Genomic DNA, 14,679 nt, shown 5'->3' with positions numbered 1-14,679 from the left:
AAAACTTTATTTCTGACAAGGACTCGAAAAATATATATTAAGGGTGGAAATTACGAAACACCATGTATGTCAAAATTTGGATATACTGGGTGATTTTAAGACTACTCTAGGGCTGTGAAGCCTTCTTAATCAAACACTACTGTGCTAAAAGTAATAATTTATGCGAAAAATTTCACTGATTCACTGATTTTTATAAAATGTAATAGCTAATTAATTTTAAAATTAAAAAAAAAATTCCTCCAAAAGATTTTACACATAATTTTTTTATAAAAAATCTTTTTTCCATAATTTTAGCATCCATGTGATATTTGGCTTAATTTACCGATAAGAATCGAACTTCAAACACTTGATGTTATTCTATGCATATTTCGCATTACTTTTAAACGGTACATTGCAAAAAATATGAGTTTTTCATTATCTATTCAAATTAATATTGCATAGCAGTACTTCAGTGAAAGTTACGTCATTGTATATTTAAAACTTTTTTATACGGTAATTTGCAAAAGAGTTGCGTTTAACTTAATTAACTCAAATTTATATTGCAATATAATGTTGCATAGTGGAACATCAGTAAAAGTTATGCAATTGTATATTCGTATTTCTTTTATGCGGTGCACTGCAAAATTTTTATGTTTTAACTAAGCTAATATTGCATGAAATATTTCAAAGTATTACTTCAAAAAAAGTGCAATATATTACATAAAATTTCATTAATAATATTAAAACATTAATATTGTACGTTTCTTCTCACAGTGTTTCAAGTACCTTCGATTAATCTCAAGATTTCGTTCTTCTACAACATGAAGAAATGCGATCGTGATTCTGAGAAAGCAGTTGATACTTTTGTACGATTTAAAATGCAACATAGCTCTTGTGCAAGTCAAGAATGCAATATTGAGTTTCTTCGTAGCATGTGCCTTTTAGAAGTGAGGAGTTTCAAAAATAATAATATTTAAATGCTGTGTAATATTTTATAACTGCGTCTTCTTGAATCTTGTTCTAAAATTATATATGGATTTAAGTAAAAGCTACCAATGATAAATATTACATTGAGGAATAAATGTTATGTTGTAGTTATACAAAGATTTAATATTGCCTAAATCGGGTGTCTGGATAACAAATCTAAAACTAGTTTTTCTCCTAAAGCTACAGATTTTTTTTTCAAAATTGACATTTTTGGTCTGTTTTTTTTTCGAAATGAACAAGTTTAAAAACGTAATAAGCAATGTTGCGCAAATGTTGAACAAACTTCTAGGGGAGTTAGGGCCATATTATCATGATTAAAATTGCACAGGAACCCATGTCCAGAAACTTTCGTACACCACTAGGGGTGTTTCTTTATTATGACTTTTTCAGAAGTACAACAAAAGTTCCTAGTAAGGAAGCGCCCCTAGCGGTGTATAACGACGTTTACGGGCTTGGTTTACTATGCAATTTTAGTGCTGATTATGTGCCTTAAATCCCCTAGAAGTTTGTCGCAACTTTTGCGAGACCCCTGTTATGTAATACGTTTTTAAAATTCTACATTTTGATGAAAAATAGATGAAAAGATGTAATTTAAAAAAATCTATAGCCCTGAGAGATAAAGATTGGAGAGATTACCGGTTGCAGATCTGAAGTCAGCGATACGGAAGTATCTATGATCCATTAAAACATATAGTGCAAAAAAAATAAGTAAATAAATAAGAAATAAATATATAAATAAATAAAAGGTAAATATATAAATAAATAAAAAATTAATATATAAATAAATAAAAAGTGAATATATAAATAAATAAAAAATAGATATATAAATAAATAAAAAGCAGAAATTTTTTTCCGTTTTTATCAACAGCCGAAAGAAAGTTTTTTAAGTACCTGAAAATTATTGCAATACTATTTATTGATAAAACAACAATGGTTAGAGAAAAAAGATTTTTTTTGTTCACAACTCTAGTCTGTTTATTCTGAAGTTCTAACAGTAGAAATTACTCTGTTTATTATCAAACATACCATCATCATACATTTTTTCCATTAAATAATATTCAGTCAAACATTAACAGTAGTTGTTCATGTAAATTTACAGATTTAATATACGAAATTTTAATTAAATTTTAATTATTACAGAGGTTGCCATTTCGCATTGTATAATATAGTTAGTTTATGTTATGATTATTAAATTTGAAGATAAGTTTATTAATTTTACTTTCCTTTTTTGAAGTTATACTAGTTAAAAAAAACTAAGCCATTTAGAAAATGTAAAGCACTTACATCCTGTTTTGTAAGCAAACTAGTTCTTCACTCATTTGTTCCATTCTTGACTTTTGAAGATTAGGTTTAAGCATAAGACTCAAGTAATATATTTAATTTTATTTTCTACTCATCATTTGAATAGTTTTTAGTCGAATTAACAGCACCATGGACGCATTTAACAATTGCTTTTGGTGGATAACGAAAACAAAATCGTTTTGAAACAAATTGGCGGTGTGTCAAATCTTACCGCGATCCTTATTTTGATTTTAAAAAAATGTTAAATTTTTTTTCGAAACCTATATTTTAGATAATAACACCGTAAAATCTTCAAAATCATGAGCTAATTTATAGAGAATTTTAAAATAATAAAACTATATTTCAGTTTACTTGCTAATGGAAAAACTTCATTAGCTTTAAAAGTGCTAAATGTGGAACAAATCAATATGTTTTGAACGCTCTAGACAAGGCGCTCGTTGTCAAGACCATCTGATGTGAGCAGAACAGATTTTAAAAAGAAAGTATTCTTAAGTAAGGGAAAGTAAGGGTCTTAAGAATGAGTGCCTTGTTTTGAGCACTCGAAGCAAGTTGATTTTTTTTCACTTTAAGTATTTCTTAAAGAAAATCGAACTATTAACTAATATATCTTGCCGTTTCAGTCTTTTGGGATTATTTATTTTATATTTGAGTTAGTTAACCAGATTTGCTAAATTGGTATAGAGTAAACACGTTTGAAGTTTTCTTATCAAAAAATAAATAGTTGTGTATATATCATTTTAAAATACCTTAAGACAATTTCATAAGCATAAATTAAAATATGAAAACAAACTACTATATTACATTACTATATTAATATTTTTAAATCAAGAAACGATATTTTTTAAAAGTTTTTACTTCATGTTTTAATAATAGTTATAATTGTTTTAAATTAATTGATCCATTGAAGATTTGTTTGATGAATTTCAAATATAATATTTCAGTAGTAATTATAATACTTTGAAATATTTTAATAAATATAATTTTAATGTTATTCATATAAAACATATATTTTTTTACTCACATGTACTTCACATGCAAGAAAAATTGAATTTCAAATACATTATTTCAGTTGCAATCATAATACTTTGAAATATTTTAATAAATGTATTTTTAATGTTATTCATGTAAAACATATATATATATATATATATATATATATATATATATATATATATATATATATATATATATATATATATATATATATATATATATATATATATATATATATATATATATATATATATATATATATATATATATATATATATATATATATATTTACTCACATATATTTCACATGTAAGAAAAATTGAATTTCAAATACAATATTTCAGTAGCAATCATAATACTTTGAAATATTTTAATAAATACATTTTTAATGTTATTCATGTAAAACATATTTTTTTTTAATCACATATATTTCACATGTAAGAAAAATTGAATTTCAAATACAATATTTCAGTAGCAATCATAATACTTTGAAATATTTTAATAAATACATTTTTAATGTTATTCATGTAAAACATATATTTTTTTTACTCACATATATTTCACATGTAAGAAAAATTGAATTTCAAGTACAATATTTTGATAGAAAACACAATACTTAAAAGAAATATTTCAATATTTTAACATACATATTTTTAATGTTTTTCATGTAAAACATATATTGTCGATCACACATATATTTCATATGGTAGAAAAAAAAATGAATTTCAGATGCAATATTTTGATAACAATCATAATACTTTGAGACGTTTTTTTCACTATTTTTGTCACCATATTTTTGAGGCAGTTTCTGTAAAAATATATTTTCTATCACACATATGTTTCATATATAAGAAAATAATCGAAAAACATATTTTCTCAGATGGATGTTCCTTCTTTAAAAGCGATCGTATCTATCCTACTAAGACGAACTCCAAATGGGAATTGTGATATTGACTGTACAAGAAAGAAATTGAAAGATGTCACTGAGAAAGTAAGTTTTATTTTTTTTCTTTATTTTTATTATTTTTTTTTTACTTACAGCAAATATTTCTGTTTCCTTTAAAGTAAACATATACGGAATATGACGAGACATTTGACATCTAAATCTCAAAACTCTTCGTCGTAAAGTCATATGATATCTGTTAGAAAAAAAAAAGAAATATATCGAAATGTGTCTTTTTTTCTTTATAGGGAACTTGAATTATTTAAAGTTACAGTCATAATTATTCCACATTTAATTTGTTTCCATTTTTCCACCATTTTTTTATTGTATGACAAGTTTAAAAAATATATTAATTTGATAAGATTTCAAAAATTAGTTTTCACAAATATTTATTTTGATTTATTAATATTTTTCTAAATGCATTTTTTAGTTGTATTTAGATTGTTGCAGTTAATGCATCTAGTATATTAATAACCCCAAAAAAACTGAAGTGGTAAGATATTACTTGATTTAAAACTTAATTAGCTTCAAAAATGTATAAATAGGAAATAACAGTTTAGATGTTTCAAGCGCTCAAAAACAGGCAGCCATTTTCTAGAGTTGCCAGACGTGAATGAGAAGAAACAAAAGTGATTTGAAATATAAAACGAAAAATTGCCAACAAACAATGGGAAAATAAAGGTGAGAAGCAAAAACTAGAAAAACCATAGTGGCCAATAGGAGAAAATCAGGGTTTGCTCGTCTCGGACACTTAGTTTTTTCTTATTCTGTTTTTGTTCTTTTTTTTCTCTCGACTACTGTGGTTTTTCTAGTTCTTGTTTCTCACTTTTACTTTTCTATTTTTCGTTGGCAATTTTGCGTTTTACATTTCAAATCACTTTTGTTTCTTCTCATTCACGTCTGGCAAGTCTTGAAAATGGCTGCTTGTCTTTGAGCGCTTAAAACATGACGACTACTGTTACCTATTTATGTAGTTTTGAAGTTAGTGAAATTTTTAATCTGGCAGTGTAGTGCTAAAGAAATGACTTGAACAAACTATTAAATAAAAATCAATCTGCGTGATTAAGTTGCATTTATAAATTTACGTGATCCAGAAGGTACAAACTGTTTTGCAATATACAGAGTTTCTTTTATATTTTTAGTACCCTTTCAAAAAGGAAAACAAAAAGCATATTCATAAGGGGTCGCAAATTGATAATATTCAAGAGAGGAAAAAAAAACGCTCACAAATTCTGACAACTCACTACTAAAAAAGACAGGTATGAAAATACTAAAAAGAATATGATTAACAGAAGAGGGAATTCTCATAATCGTCTTTCCATTCTTCCCTGTTTCTTTAAGCAATTAGAAAGGTTAAATTATGCCCTTTTTTTAGTAATAATTTGCCAGGTTTCAATTCGGTTTTTGCTTTTTCCTCGCTGAAGCATTTTTTACCATTCCTGACGTGTATACTTTTTTCACAAACTTTTTGAAAAGGGTATTAAAAATGTATATTAAATGCGGTTATTACGGAGCACCTTATATGCATCTTGTTTACCTAAAAACTGTCGACGTCATTTTCAGTTTTTTGTTTGACATTTTACTTAATGTATCCCTTTGAAAATAAATATGGATGTATAGAAAAATGTTAACTTTCATTTATTTACTTCCCTCTATATAGAATGTACCATGTTTTCACTCGATTAAAATATGATCGGAATTTGTTCCGTAATTACTGCCCTGAATATATATATTTTGAGATTGTTTTTTTAAAATTCAATTTTAAAGTTACATATTCAGGATCGCAAACTTATATTTAACCCTTTACTTTCCATGGGATTCATTAATATTTAAATGTGGATGGGAGGCTATTTTTCCTCTTATATATCTGCGATACATAAAAGGATTGATATAAAAAAGAAAATAATTTCCTCTAGATAGGATTCTCCTCTCATATTGATCCCTATATTAATCCATGATAAGAATTTCCTCTTATATTGATATTTGCGACCATCTGCTGTTAACTTCAAAAAGTGCAGAAGGAAAAAAAAACAACACGAAGGGGATTTATTTGATTAAAAAAGCCATTCGCTTCAAAAATATATAAATAAGAAATAACAGTCGACATGTTTTTAGCACTCAAAAACAGGCACATATTTTATAGATTTGCCAGAAGTGAGTGAGAAGAAACAACAGTGAGTGGCATATGAAACGTAAAGTTGCCAATGAAATTTTTTGTTTCTTCTCTTTCACTTCTGGCAAGTCTTGGAAATGGGCGCCTGTTTTTGAGTGCTTGAAGCATGTCGACTGTTACTTCCTATTTATACATTTTTGAAGCGAATGACGTTTTTAATCATATAATTTTACCGCTACACTTACTTTATTTAAATGAAGGGTTTTGTTTATATAAACGTGGATGACAGTAAAATAAAGACCAACACTAGGGTGTCATTTTTCTCTTGTGCGCTATGTATTCTTTCATTCGATCATTTCTTATCGAGTTTATTTCTAGATATAAACACAGAATTAATATAAATATGGTTATTTATAAGCACATAAGTAAAGAGCCAATTCTTTACTGTAAGTAAAATTTTAAGAACTCCACTTTTCTACTAGAAAAAAAAGCCTTATAAATCGAGTTCGTTTTAGGCATAAAACTAACTAAATTTCTTTTTATAAATTAATATCAATTGCAAAATATATTTTTACGTAACATTACTATAAAAAAATTGCAATATAAAGGGTTAAGTTGGGGGAAAAAGAATAAACGTTTTCAAATTTATTATTAAATGCATTTTGATAACATGAATAACAGGATAATGAAACTTCCACAGACAACAAGAGAAATTTTGGAGTTGGTTATGGAAGGTAGGGGATTAAAATTACCAAAAGGAAAAACTGGATTATCTATCTCATACTATGACAGTCAAACAGATGTGATTTGTGATGCTGGCTTTGAAATGAAGGATTTTGACTCCAAGCTTCTTTGTGGTAAGCGTAAATCATTTTGCATTGACGCTGATTTCGTACATCGCGATGAAATCTAGAACATAAAGAATGATACCATCGTTTCTATGTTCTTCTTCTGTTTATTGATATTTTTTTTTGTTAGTCTTTTTTGTGTTTCGAGAACATTAGTTTTATCTTAGAATTCATCCCGAACATTAATTTATGTTAGAATATACCGAGATAGAAATGAAATATGATATTTATAGTTATGGCTATTAATCTTATATATCGTTATAACTCATGTGCTTGGTCTTATAGTTATGGCTGGTAGATTTTTTTTTATTCGCATTGCTAATTTGCTATATATTTGTATAATCTGAAAAATTTAATTTAGATTATTTTAATAATAATTTAGATTTTTTAATAATAAAACTTTAAAGAGATTTATAAGGAACGATGTAGTGGACAGACAAACTTTTTCCTGTTCTTGTGAAATTAAAATTTAGAGTAAATTAATCGGTTCAATATATCTGTGTTTGATATATTAAATGTTTAATGCAGTTTTAAAAGTTTAGTTGAATGCAGAATTCAACTTTTAAAATGAAGTTTAATCGTCCCATCAATGTCAAGATTGAGATTAGTTAAAACAGTGTTGCTAGACCATGCTCTACTCAATCAAGCATGTTGGACATAGAATAAAGATATTGAAATTAATATTCTGGGTGATCAATTTGGAATTTAAACTCGCCGCTTTTCTGCATATCAAAACAGTCTACTCTTTCTGCCTTACAATCTGAAATAAATAAAAAGAATAGACGGTTCTATGTTAACTAGATCAGACTCTTAACAATTGAAGAGTAATTTGGTTAAAATTGGCTTAACGATCACATTGTACTTGTAATATAATAAATTTTGGGGCTTGGCTAGCGATATCGTCAACCATCATCTATTTAAACGCACCTTCAGTAAAAAATCGAGTTAACATGTCTTACATACTGGTGAATTGGAATTGAATAATTGTAGTGGTAGCTACGCTACAAAACTCTCACACTAGAATTTTATCTGCGATAGAATTCAATGAACGAATAAGACTTATTGATTCATAGCTGTTTTGTGAGACGCCGGTGATGCTGTATTAAGATGACCGGAATTTGAGCGCTGGTGGTGAAAGCTGTATGAAGATCACTGGACTTAAAGCGCTAGTCGTGAGAGCTACATTAATATCGCGGTTGTGTGCATGGTTACTCCAATGTGGTTATCAGCAGTCGTGTCTTTACAAACTCCCGTTGTGTGTGATCGAGACTGAGTAGCAACAGCCCGAGAGGGACAATGTCGCAATAGCAAGTCAGCTGTTCACTATGTTCCATCCATCAAACCAGGCATGTTAATGTCGAAGTAGGGACGTCCAGATCACGTTCGGGTCACTAATGTGGTACTAGGCTACCGACAATTTCAACTGTATACTTTTTCCAGTTGCTACTGGAAACAGTATATTTTCCATACTAACTTTCCTTGTTATTGGTAATCAATCGACAAATTATTGCTGGATCGACGGGTACCTTCATGTTATGTCAGCTTGGACATTGGCAAATTTAGCAATGTTTGGCAAGTTTGCTTTCCCGAGCTAGACACTTGAAGGCCATTTTCCGAAGGTTCTGTCATGATATAAAATTTTTTTTTAGTAAATAATGCGCTATTTTTACAGCTTTTGTGTTTTTTAAACAGTTTTTCATGACTGTTAGATTAAGTTTTTTCGGTTTTTTAACCGACGATTTCGATGTAAATTAAGAAAAGGGCACAAATGAAAATAACAATATGAAGAAAAAGCACAGTTTTAGGAAAATGAAAAATGTTCACAATATTGATTGTTTAGTATTTGGAAAGTCACTCCAACACTGCATTATACAGACTCATAAAAATTGCAAAAAGGAGAATTTTTTGTTGTTATTAATAATTTTTATTTATACGGAAAAATCTCACCAAATAATGGATTTTTTTAAAACAAAAGTTAAAAAATTTTTTAACTGTGTTTTTGACATTCTTTGATCAAAGAAAGTTTAAAAAAAAAGTCACATTTTAAAAGCCTTTCATTTTGGGCAAAGATATAACTTTGAATTACATATAAGCTGCAAAGAAACTTTCGCAAAGAATTATCTAGACTCAAGAACAGACAAAGAATTCAAATCTTTTTAAAGTTATTGCACTTCTTTTTTTTAAAAAAATGGGCCAATGTGTCAAAATTTTTCAAACCCGAAGAAAAATTATTAAAATCAAAGCATAACTGAACCGCGGTGGCTCAGGAGATTGAGAGTTCGCTTCCCAATAAGGTGACCCAGGTTCGAATCCCAGCGGTGGCTGGTTGGGACGAATTCTGTTCCCGGCTCGCACCGACTACAGTGCAGGCGTAAAATAACTTTACTAAGCGATAGATCATGAGTTGGAATCCCCTTGCCATCGGGATGACCGTCGGAAGGTTTCGTGGTTTTCCTCACCCTATAACGTAAAAGAGGGTAAGTTCCACCAATAAGGCCTCCACGAAGCATAGTTTGTCTTAATGATTGATCCAAAAGTTCGCTTGTTTTCTGGGTTGAGTTTAAAATTGCAAGACTACTGAGTTAAACATTGAAAGTCGTTAGCTCAGAATTGGGTCAGGTGTTCAACCCCGGTAATACAGTAAAAAAAAAAAATAAATAAAACAAATAAAACGTTATTATATGTCATGACAGAGCCTTAGAAAAACAGATTTAAACATTTAGGCTACAACTACAAGATGGTAAATATAGTTTGAAATCATAATTTGTCTGAGAATTCGCAGTTCTCTAACTGAGGTTCTTTTTTATAATTTCCTTGGTGATAAAGCTTCCAAATTATTTGACCTTTTTGACTTCTTAATGTAAATTAAATATCTTCATCGCTATGGCATAAGAAATTCACGTTTCATTTTTAGTGCCTTGTAAACCAGGCCACTTTTTGGATGGAAAATATTGCATTCCTTGCCATTTAAATCATTATTCAAAAAATTATGGAGCAATTCAATGCAAAGCTTGTGATATAGAACTTAAAACAAGAAAACGGGGAGCATCATCATCAGAGGAATGCACATGTAAGTAAATATTTATTCTCGAAGTTTCAGTTTAACGATAACTGGTTATTACTTTTAATCGGTTAATATTTTTAACATTATTATGTCTGTAACATTATGTTGCAAATTATATGCTGTTTTTTTTGAATTAGGTGTCATATTTCATAATATTGAAATCGTGTACCAATTTATAATTCATCTTTTCTTCAGTTGCTGAAATTATTGATCCCAAGTTTACTACTTTGTTTAAAATTCATTTATTTGCCTACATTTAAATAAATTGTTTTATTTTTGGAAACACTCAAATAAAATTTATAATAAAATAGTTCTAAATTTTGTAAATGCATTTTAAATAATATATGAGTAAAAGGATGTCATAGCATTATATAAAATGTTGTATAAAATGTATTTATATTTTTAGTTGGAACATTTTAAATATAGATAAAACTAAAGACAGAAATGAGATATTAAATACTTCTATTATTAATAGCACGGTAAATAATTTTTTATGAAATAACCAAACCATAAACTGATTTTTATTTTGTTCTTGTAAATGATAGATGTGGATGTGTTGTATGTAAGTGTCAACGTAAATTGCTTCTTTCTTTTTTTAAAACTTTTCATTGAAAATTTGAATTTATTATTAAATATAATATATAGAATAGTATAATATTCTAACATTAAGTCGTAATTGTCTTTCGAATTTTCTATAATAACGTGAACCATTAAGGTTACGTAGGACGGGATAGCCTGACTTGTATGGCGTTGGGCCTATGTCAAAGAGGTTGTGAGTTCGATCCTCGTTTACAAAATGGTGAATAGTGCTCGGTAAACCTGTCGGGATTACAAAGTACTCCAAGCTCCCATAACAAACTAATACCTCTGAAGGTACTGGATCAGATATCAATTGTGCTCTGATTAAAGTCGAAATTACGATCTGCGGGTGGATGATGTGTGAATGTGTCCTCCCTATAATATGGGTTGTGACGTATGTGTGTGCATAGAAGTTGAATTCCAGTACATAGATGGCGCCACCTGAAACAAGAAATGCACACTCTACCTTAAAATAGGTTTCTGAGTACTGAAAAGTTGCATAAGACAACAAAAACATTAAGGCTACATAAAAAAAGAATTTCACACAAAGCTAAAAACCTTACCTAGGTTTGATAGAAATTTTAAATGGGAAAATTTCAGACTGGGAATTCTTTTATTATCGTTTTTAATAGTGATTTATTAGGTTTCTTTGTTACTCCACATGCTTAAATGATAATTTTCGAAATTTGGTGTGTAAACTTTATCTTTTCATTTCTGAAAGAAGCATTGCAATATATATATATATATATATATATATATATATATATATATATATATATATATATATATATATATATATATATATATATATATATATATATATATATATATATATATATATATATATATATATATATATATATATATATATATATATATGTTGATATAAAAAATATCAATCGGTGAGGTAAAATGTGTACCGGGCACCAAGCACCGATACAAGTAGTAAATAGCTTTGAGCTTGCTTTTTTAAAATCTTATTTGTGAAAGTTCGAGCATATTTTTTTCAATCAAAATATTTCAACTCCAACAAGAATAAATTTTTCCAACATCTCATCTTATCTCTTATGATTAATTGTGATCTTTCATGGAAAATATAAGTAAAACCTTAACTTTTGACTTCGAAATTTCAGAGAAGTCACATCAGTTAATCTTTTCAAAACTCCACAACCTCATTACTGAAAGCTTCAGGGATGAAAATCTTAAATTACTTAAAGATTAAATTTTTCTGTAAAGAAAGCTTTCAAATCACCACTTTATTCCTTCGAAAGTTTTCTCAGTCTTAAATCTCTGTCTTTTCGACATGGTCTGCCGTATTCTTTAACACATAATTTCGGCTACAAAAGACTTCGTTAATCATGAGGGAAATTATTCGAAAATGAATTTTCATCCTTGTTGGAGTTGATCCCATTTTCGGGGACTTGTTAATCAGTAGTTTTCACCGTTTAACGTTTTGAAACTAAAACGTAGAAGATTACGAAGCGTGAGTGAAGATAAAATATGGACTAGATTGCTGTCGTTTAAATTTTGCTTTTCGACAATCAAAAGATTATTCTCAGATTTAGAAGCTAAACGACACGAAATATTGAAATACGCCATGAAATACTGTGCTTTAAGTTTTGTTTCAGCTTGGAATTCTCACTTGGGTATTTTCCGTTTTACTTCTTGAAAACGAATACTTGAAAATAAGATACAAATAAGATTGATGTCGCTTAACCCTTTGGAACAGATGGAAAATTACGCTCTAATTACGCTGACGCTCTAATTACTCTGACGCTCTAATTACGAGCCAAAATATATTTTAGCATTCCTTAATCATAAAAAACAGTTAATAGTTAGTAAAAATATGTTAGGTTATCGGAATTATATTTTTACTGAGATATAAGATAAAAAAAGTAGTTTGAACTTTTTTTGCATTTATATTAAAAATTTTACTAATAAATTGATTTCGTAAATTAAAGAAATTTCAGTGATGAATAACTGTTTCTCTTAGATCAAAATAAATGCAAATAAGTGCAAATTTGAAAAATTTATGTTTGGAAGTGAGTTTTTTTTTTAATGATTTTATCTGTAAACGTAGAAAAAGACACAGTTATTATTTTATAACCATAAATTGTTAAAATGCTAAATATAATATTTTTCCTAATTTCGCTAATTACGTTAAATTATATAAAATATAAATAAATAAATAAAATATTTATTTCCACCTAAACTAATATAAAATAATGAAAAAAAAATCAAAAATATGTTTAATGAAAATTTGCATTTAAGAGTAACATTTTAACTTTCGGCAACTAAAAGAGAATTTTCAGATTTACAGTTAAATTCAACGTAATTTTTTAAGTTTTGGGTAAGTTTGACATTGTTGTTTGCGTACTTTTCTTACATCTCTTGAAATGAATGAGTGAACATTATGTACTTTTTACGGACGTACTTTTTTTTACTTCTCTTGAAACGAATGAGTGAAAATAACGTACTTTTTACAAACGTGCTTTTTTACATCTCTTGAAACGAATGAGTGACTAACTCGGATTATATTACTGCCTTTTAAATATAGCTTTCCGACAATCAAAAGATTGTTCTCAGATTTAAACAAAAGAGGAAAACACGTAAAAATTCAAATATTTAATGAATTGTTATGTTTTAAGCTATGGCTTACTTTGATACTGTTATTTTCATATTTTTCTTTATACATTTTGAAAGTGAATGAATAGCATTGTGCAAATGATGCATTGAATGAATAGCATTGAGCAGTCAAAGAATTGTTTTTATTTACTAATATTTTAAGTGGTCAGGATAGCTTGGTTGGTAGGACGTTGGGCTCGTGTTCGTGGGTTCGAATCCCGTCAGCCGAAGAATCCCGGTGTATTCAATTGCGACTGGTGCATGTTAAATTTGTCGGGGTCACATAGCAAAGTCCTCTAAGTTCACATAACAAATAAATACTTCTGGGGTACTGAATTGGAGATTGATCGTTCACTGGTATAAGTCAAAGTTGCGATCTGTGGATGATTGAATGAAGTATGAAGGGGACTTCCCTGTTAAACGGACTGTGATGTGTGTGGTCGAAGTCGTATTCTTGGGCATAGACTGCGTTACTAAAAAGACGAGAAACGCACCCTCTGCCTTACAAATTCGCTATGATTTCCGATAGTTTAAGTAACAACATCAACTAATATCTCAGAGTATACAAATGTAATAAATGTAGAATATGTATTATACGTTAGAAGCAAAAAGTAAGTAAGTACATGTCGAAATTAGTACTTATTTTATACATTTGCAACTACTGAACTATAATACCTATTGACCATATATTCACGACAAATATTCTGACTATTTTATTCATTCTAAAGCAATGTTGGGGAAACAATGCTTCATTTATCTGGATAAGAAATTCAGAATTGTAAGGGTCAAACAAATAAATCTAAATCATTATTCGGAATTGTCCTTAAATTAAACTATTATGATTTCTAAATTATTAATACTTTTCTGGGATTAATTCCTGCTTTCTTCACAAGTTAAGCATTTCCCCCTCCTCATATAAAAGTATTAGTTTGTACAAGTAATACGTACATTAATTTGTGACCCCTCATGAGAACAATTTTTTTACTTCATTTTTGACAAGGATTCTAAAATATACACCGAACAGCCATTACATTATGACCACCCTGCTAATAACATGTGCTAGCACCCGCCGTGACATTGATTCCACAAGTTGCTGATAGGTAATCTGAGGTATCTGGTACCAAGCGCTCACCAACTGGTCCTCAATTCCCTCACATTGCGAGGGGGTAGCGTGGCAGCACGAATTTGGTTTTCCAAGTAGGACCACAAATGCTCTATTGGATTAAAGTCAGGTGAATTTGGGGGC

General features: G+C 28.7%; 1 protein-coding gene across 1 annotated transcript; it reads left to right on the top strand.

Annotated features, from left to right (window-relative positions):
* The first annotated feature begins 752 nt into the window (after positions 1–752).
* LOC139426845 (uncharacterized) lies at positions 753–12,477 on the top strand. The gene is made up of 5 exons (XM_071186947.2): positions 753–926; positions 4,142–4,252; positions 7,018–7,174; positions 10,080–10,235; positions 12,368–12,477. Exons 1-5 carry the CDS (start codon positions 801–803, stop codon positions 12,475–12,477), a joined length of 660 nt encoding a protein of 219 aa, XP_071043048.2. The 5' UTR covers positions 753–800.
* The last annotated feature ends 2,202 nt before the right edge of the window (positions 12,478–14,679 follow it).

The sequence above is a fragment of the Parasteatoda tepidariorum genome, chromosome 9 (assembly GCF_982258835.1).
Source record: "Parasteatoda tepidariorum strain Cologne lab strain chromosome 9, Ptep-v5.0, whole genome shotgun sequence".
In the NCBI taxonomy this organism is placed as follows: domain Eukaryota; kingdom Metazoa; phylum Arthropoda; class Arachnida; order Araneae; family Theridiidae; genus Parasteatoda; species Parasteatoda tepidariorum.
This window is presented reverse-complemented; position numbering and strand designations above follow the sequence as displayed.

Coding starts and splice junctions, on each gene's coding strand:
- LOC139426845 (XM_071186947.2), top strand. CDS start 801: ATGAAGAAATGCGATCGTGATTCTGAGAAAGCAGTTGATACTTTTGTA. Junction 4,253..7,017: donor TGAAAGATGTCACTGAGAAA/GTAAGTTTTATT, acceptor AAACTTCCACAG/ACAACAAGAGAAATTTTGGA. Junction 7,175..10,079: donor TGACTCCAAGCTTCTTTGTG/GTAAGCGTAAAT, acceptor TTTCATTTTTAG/TGCCTTGTAAACCAGGCCAC.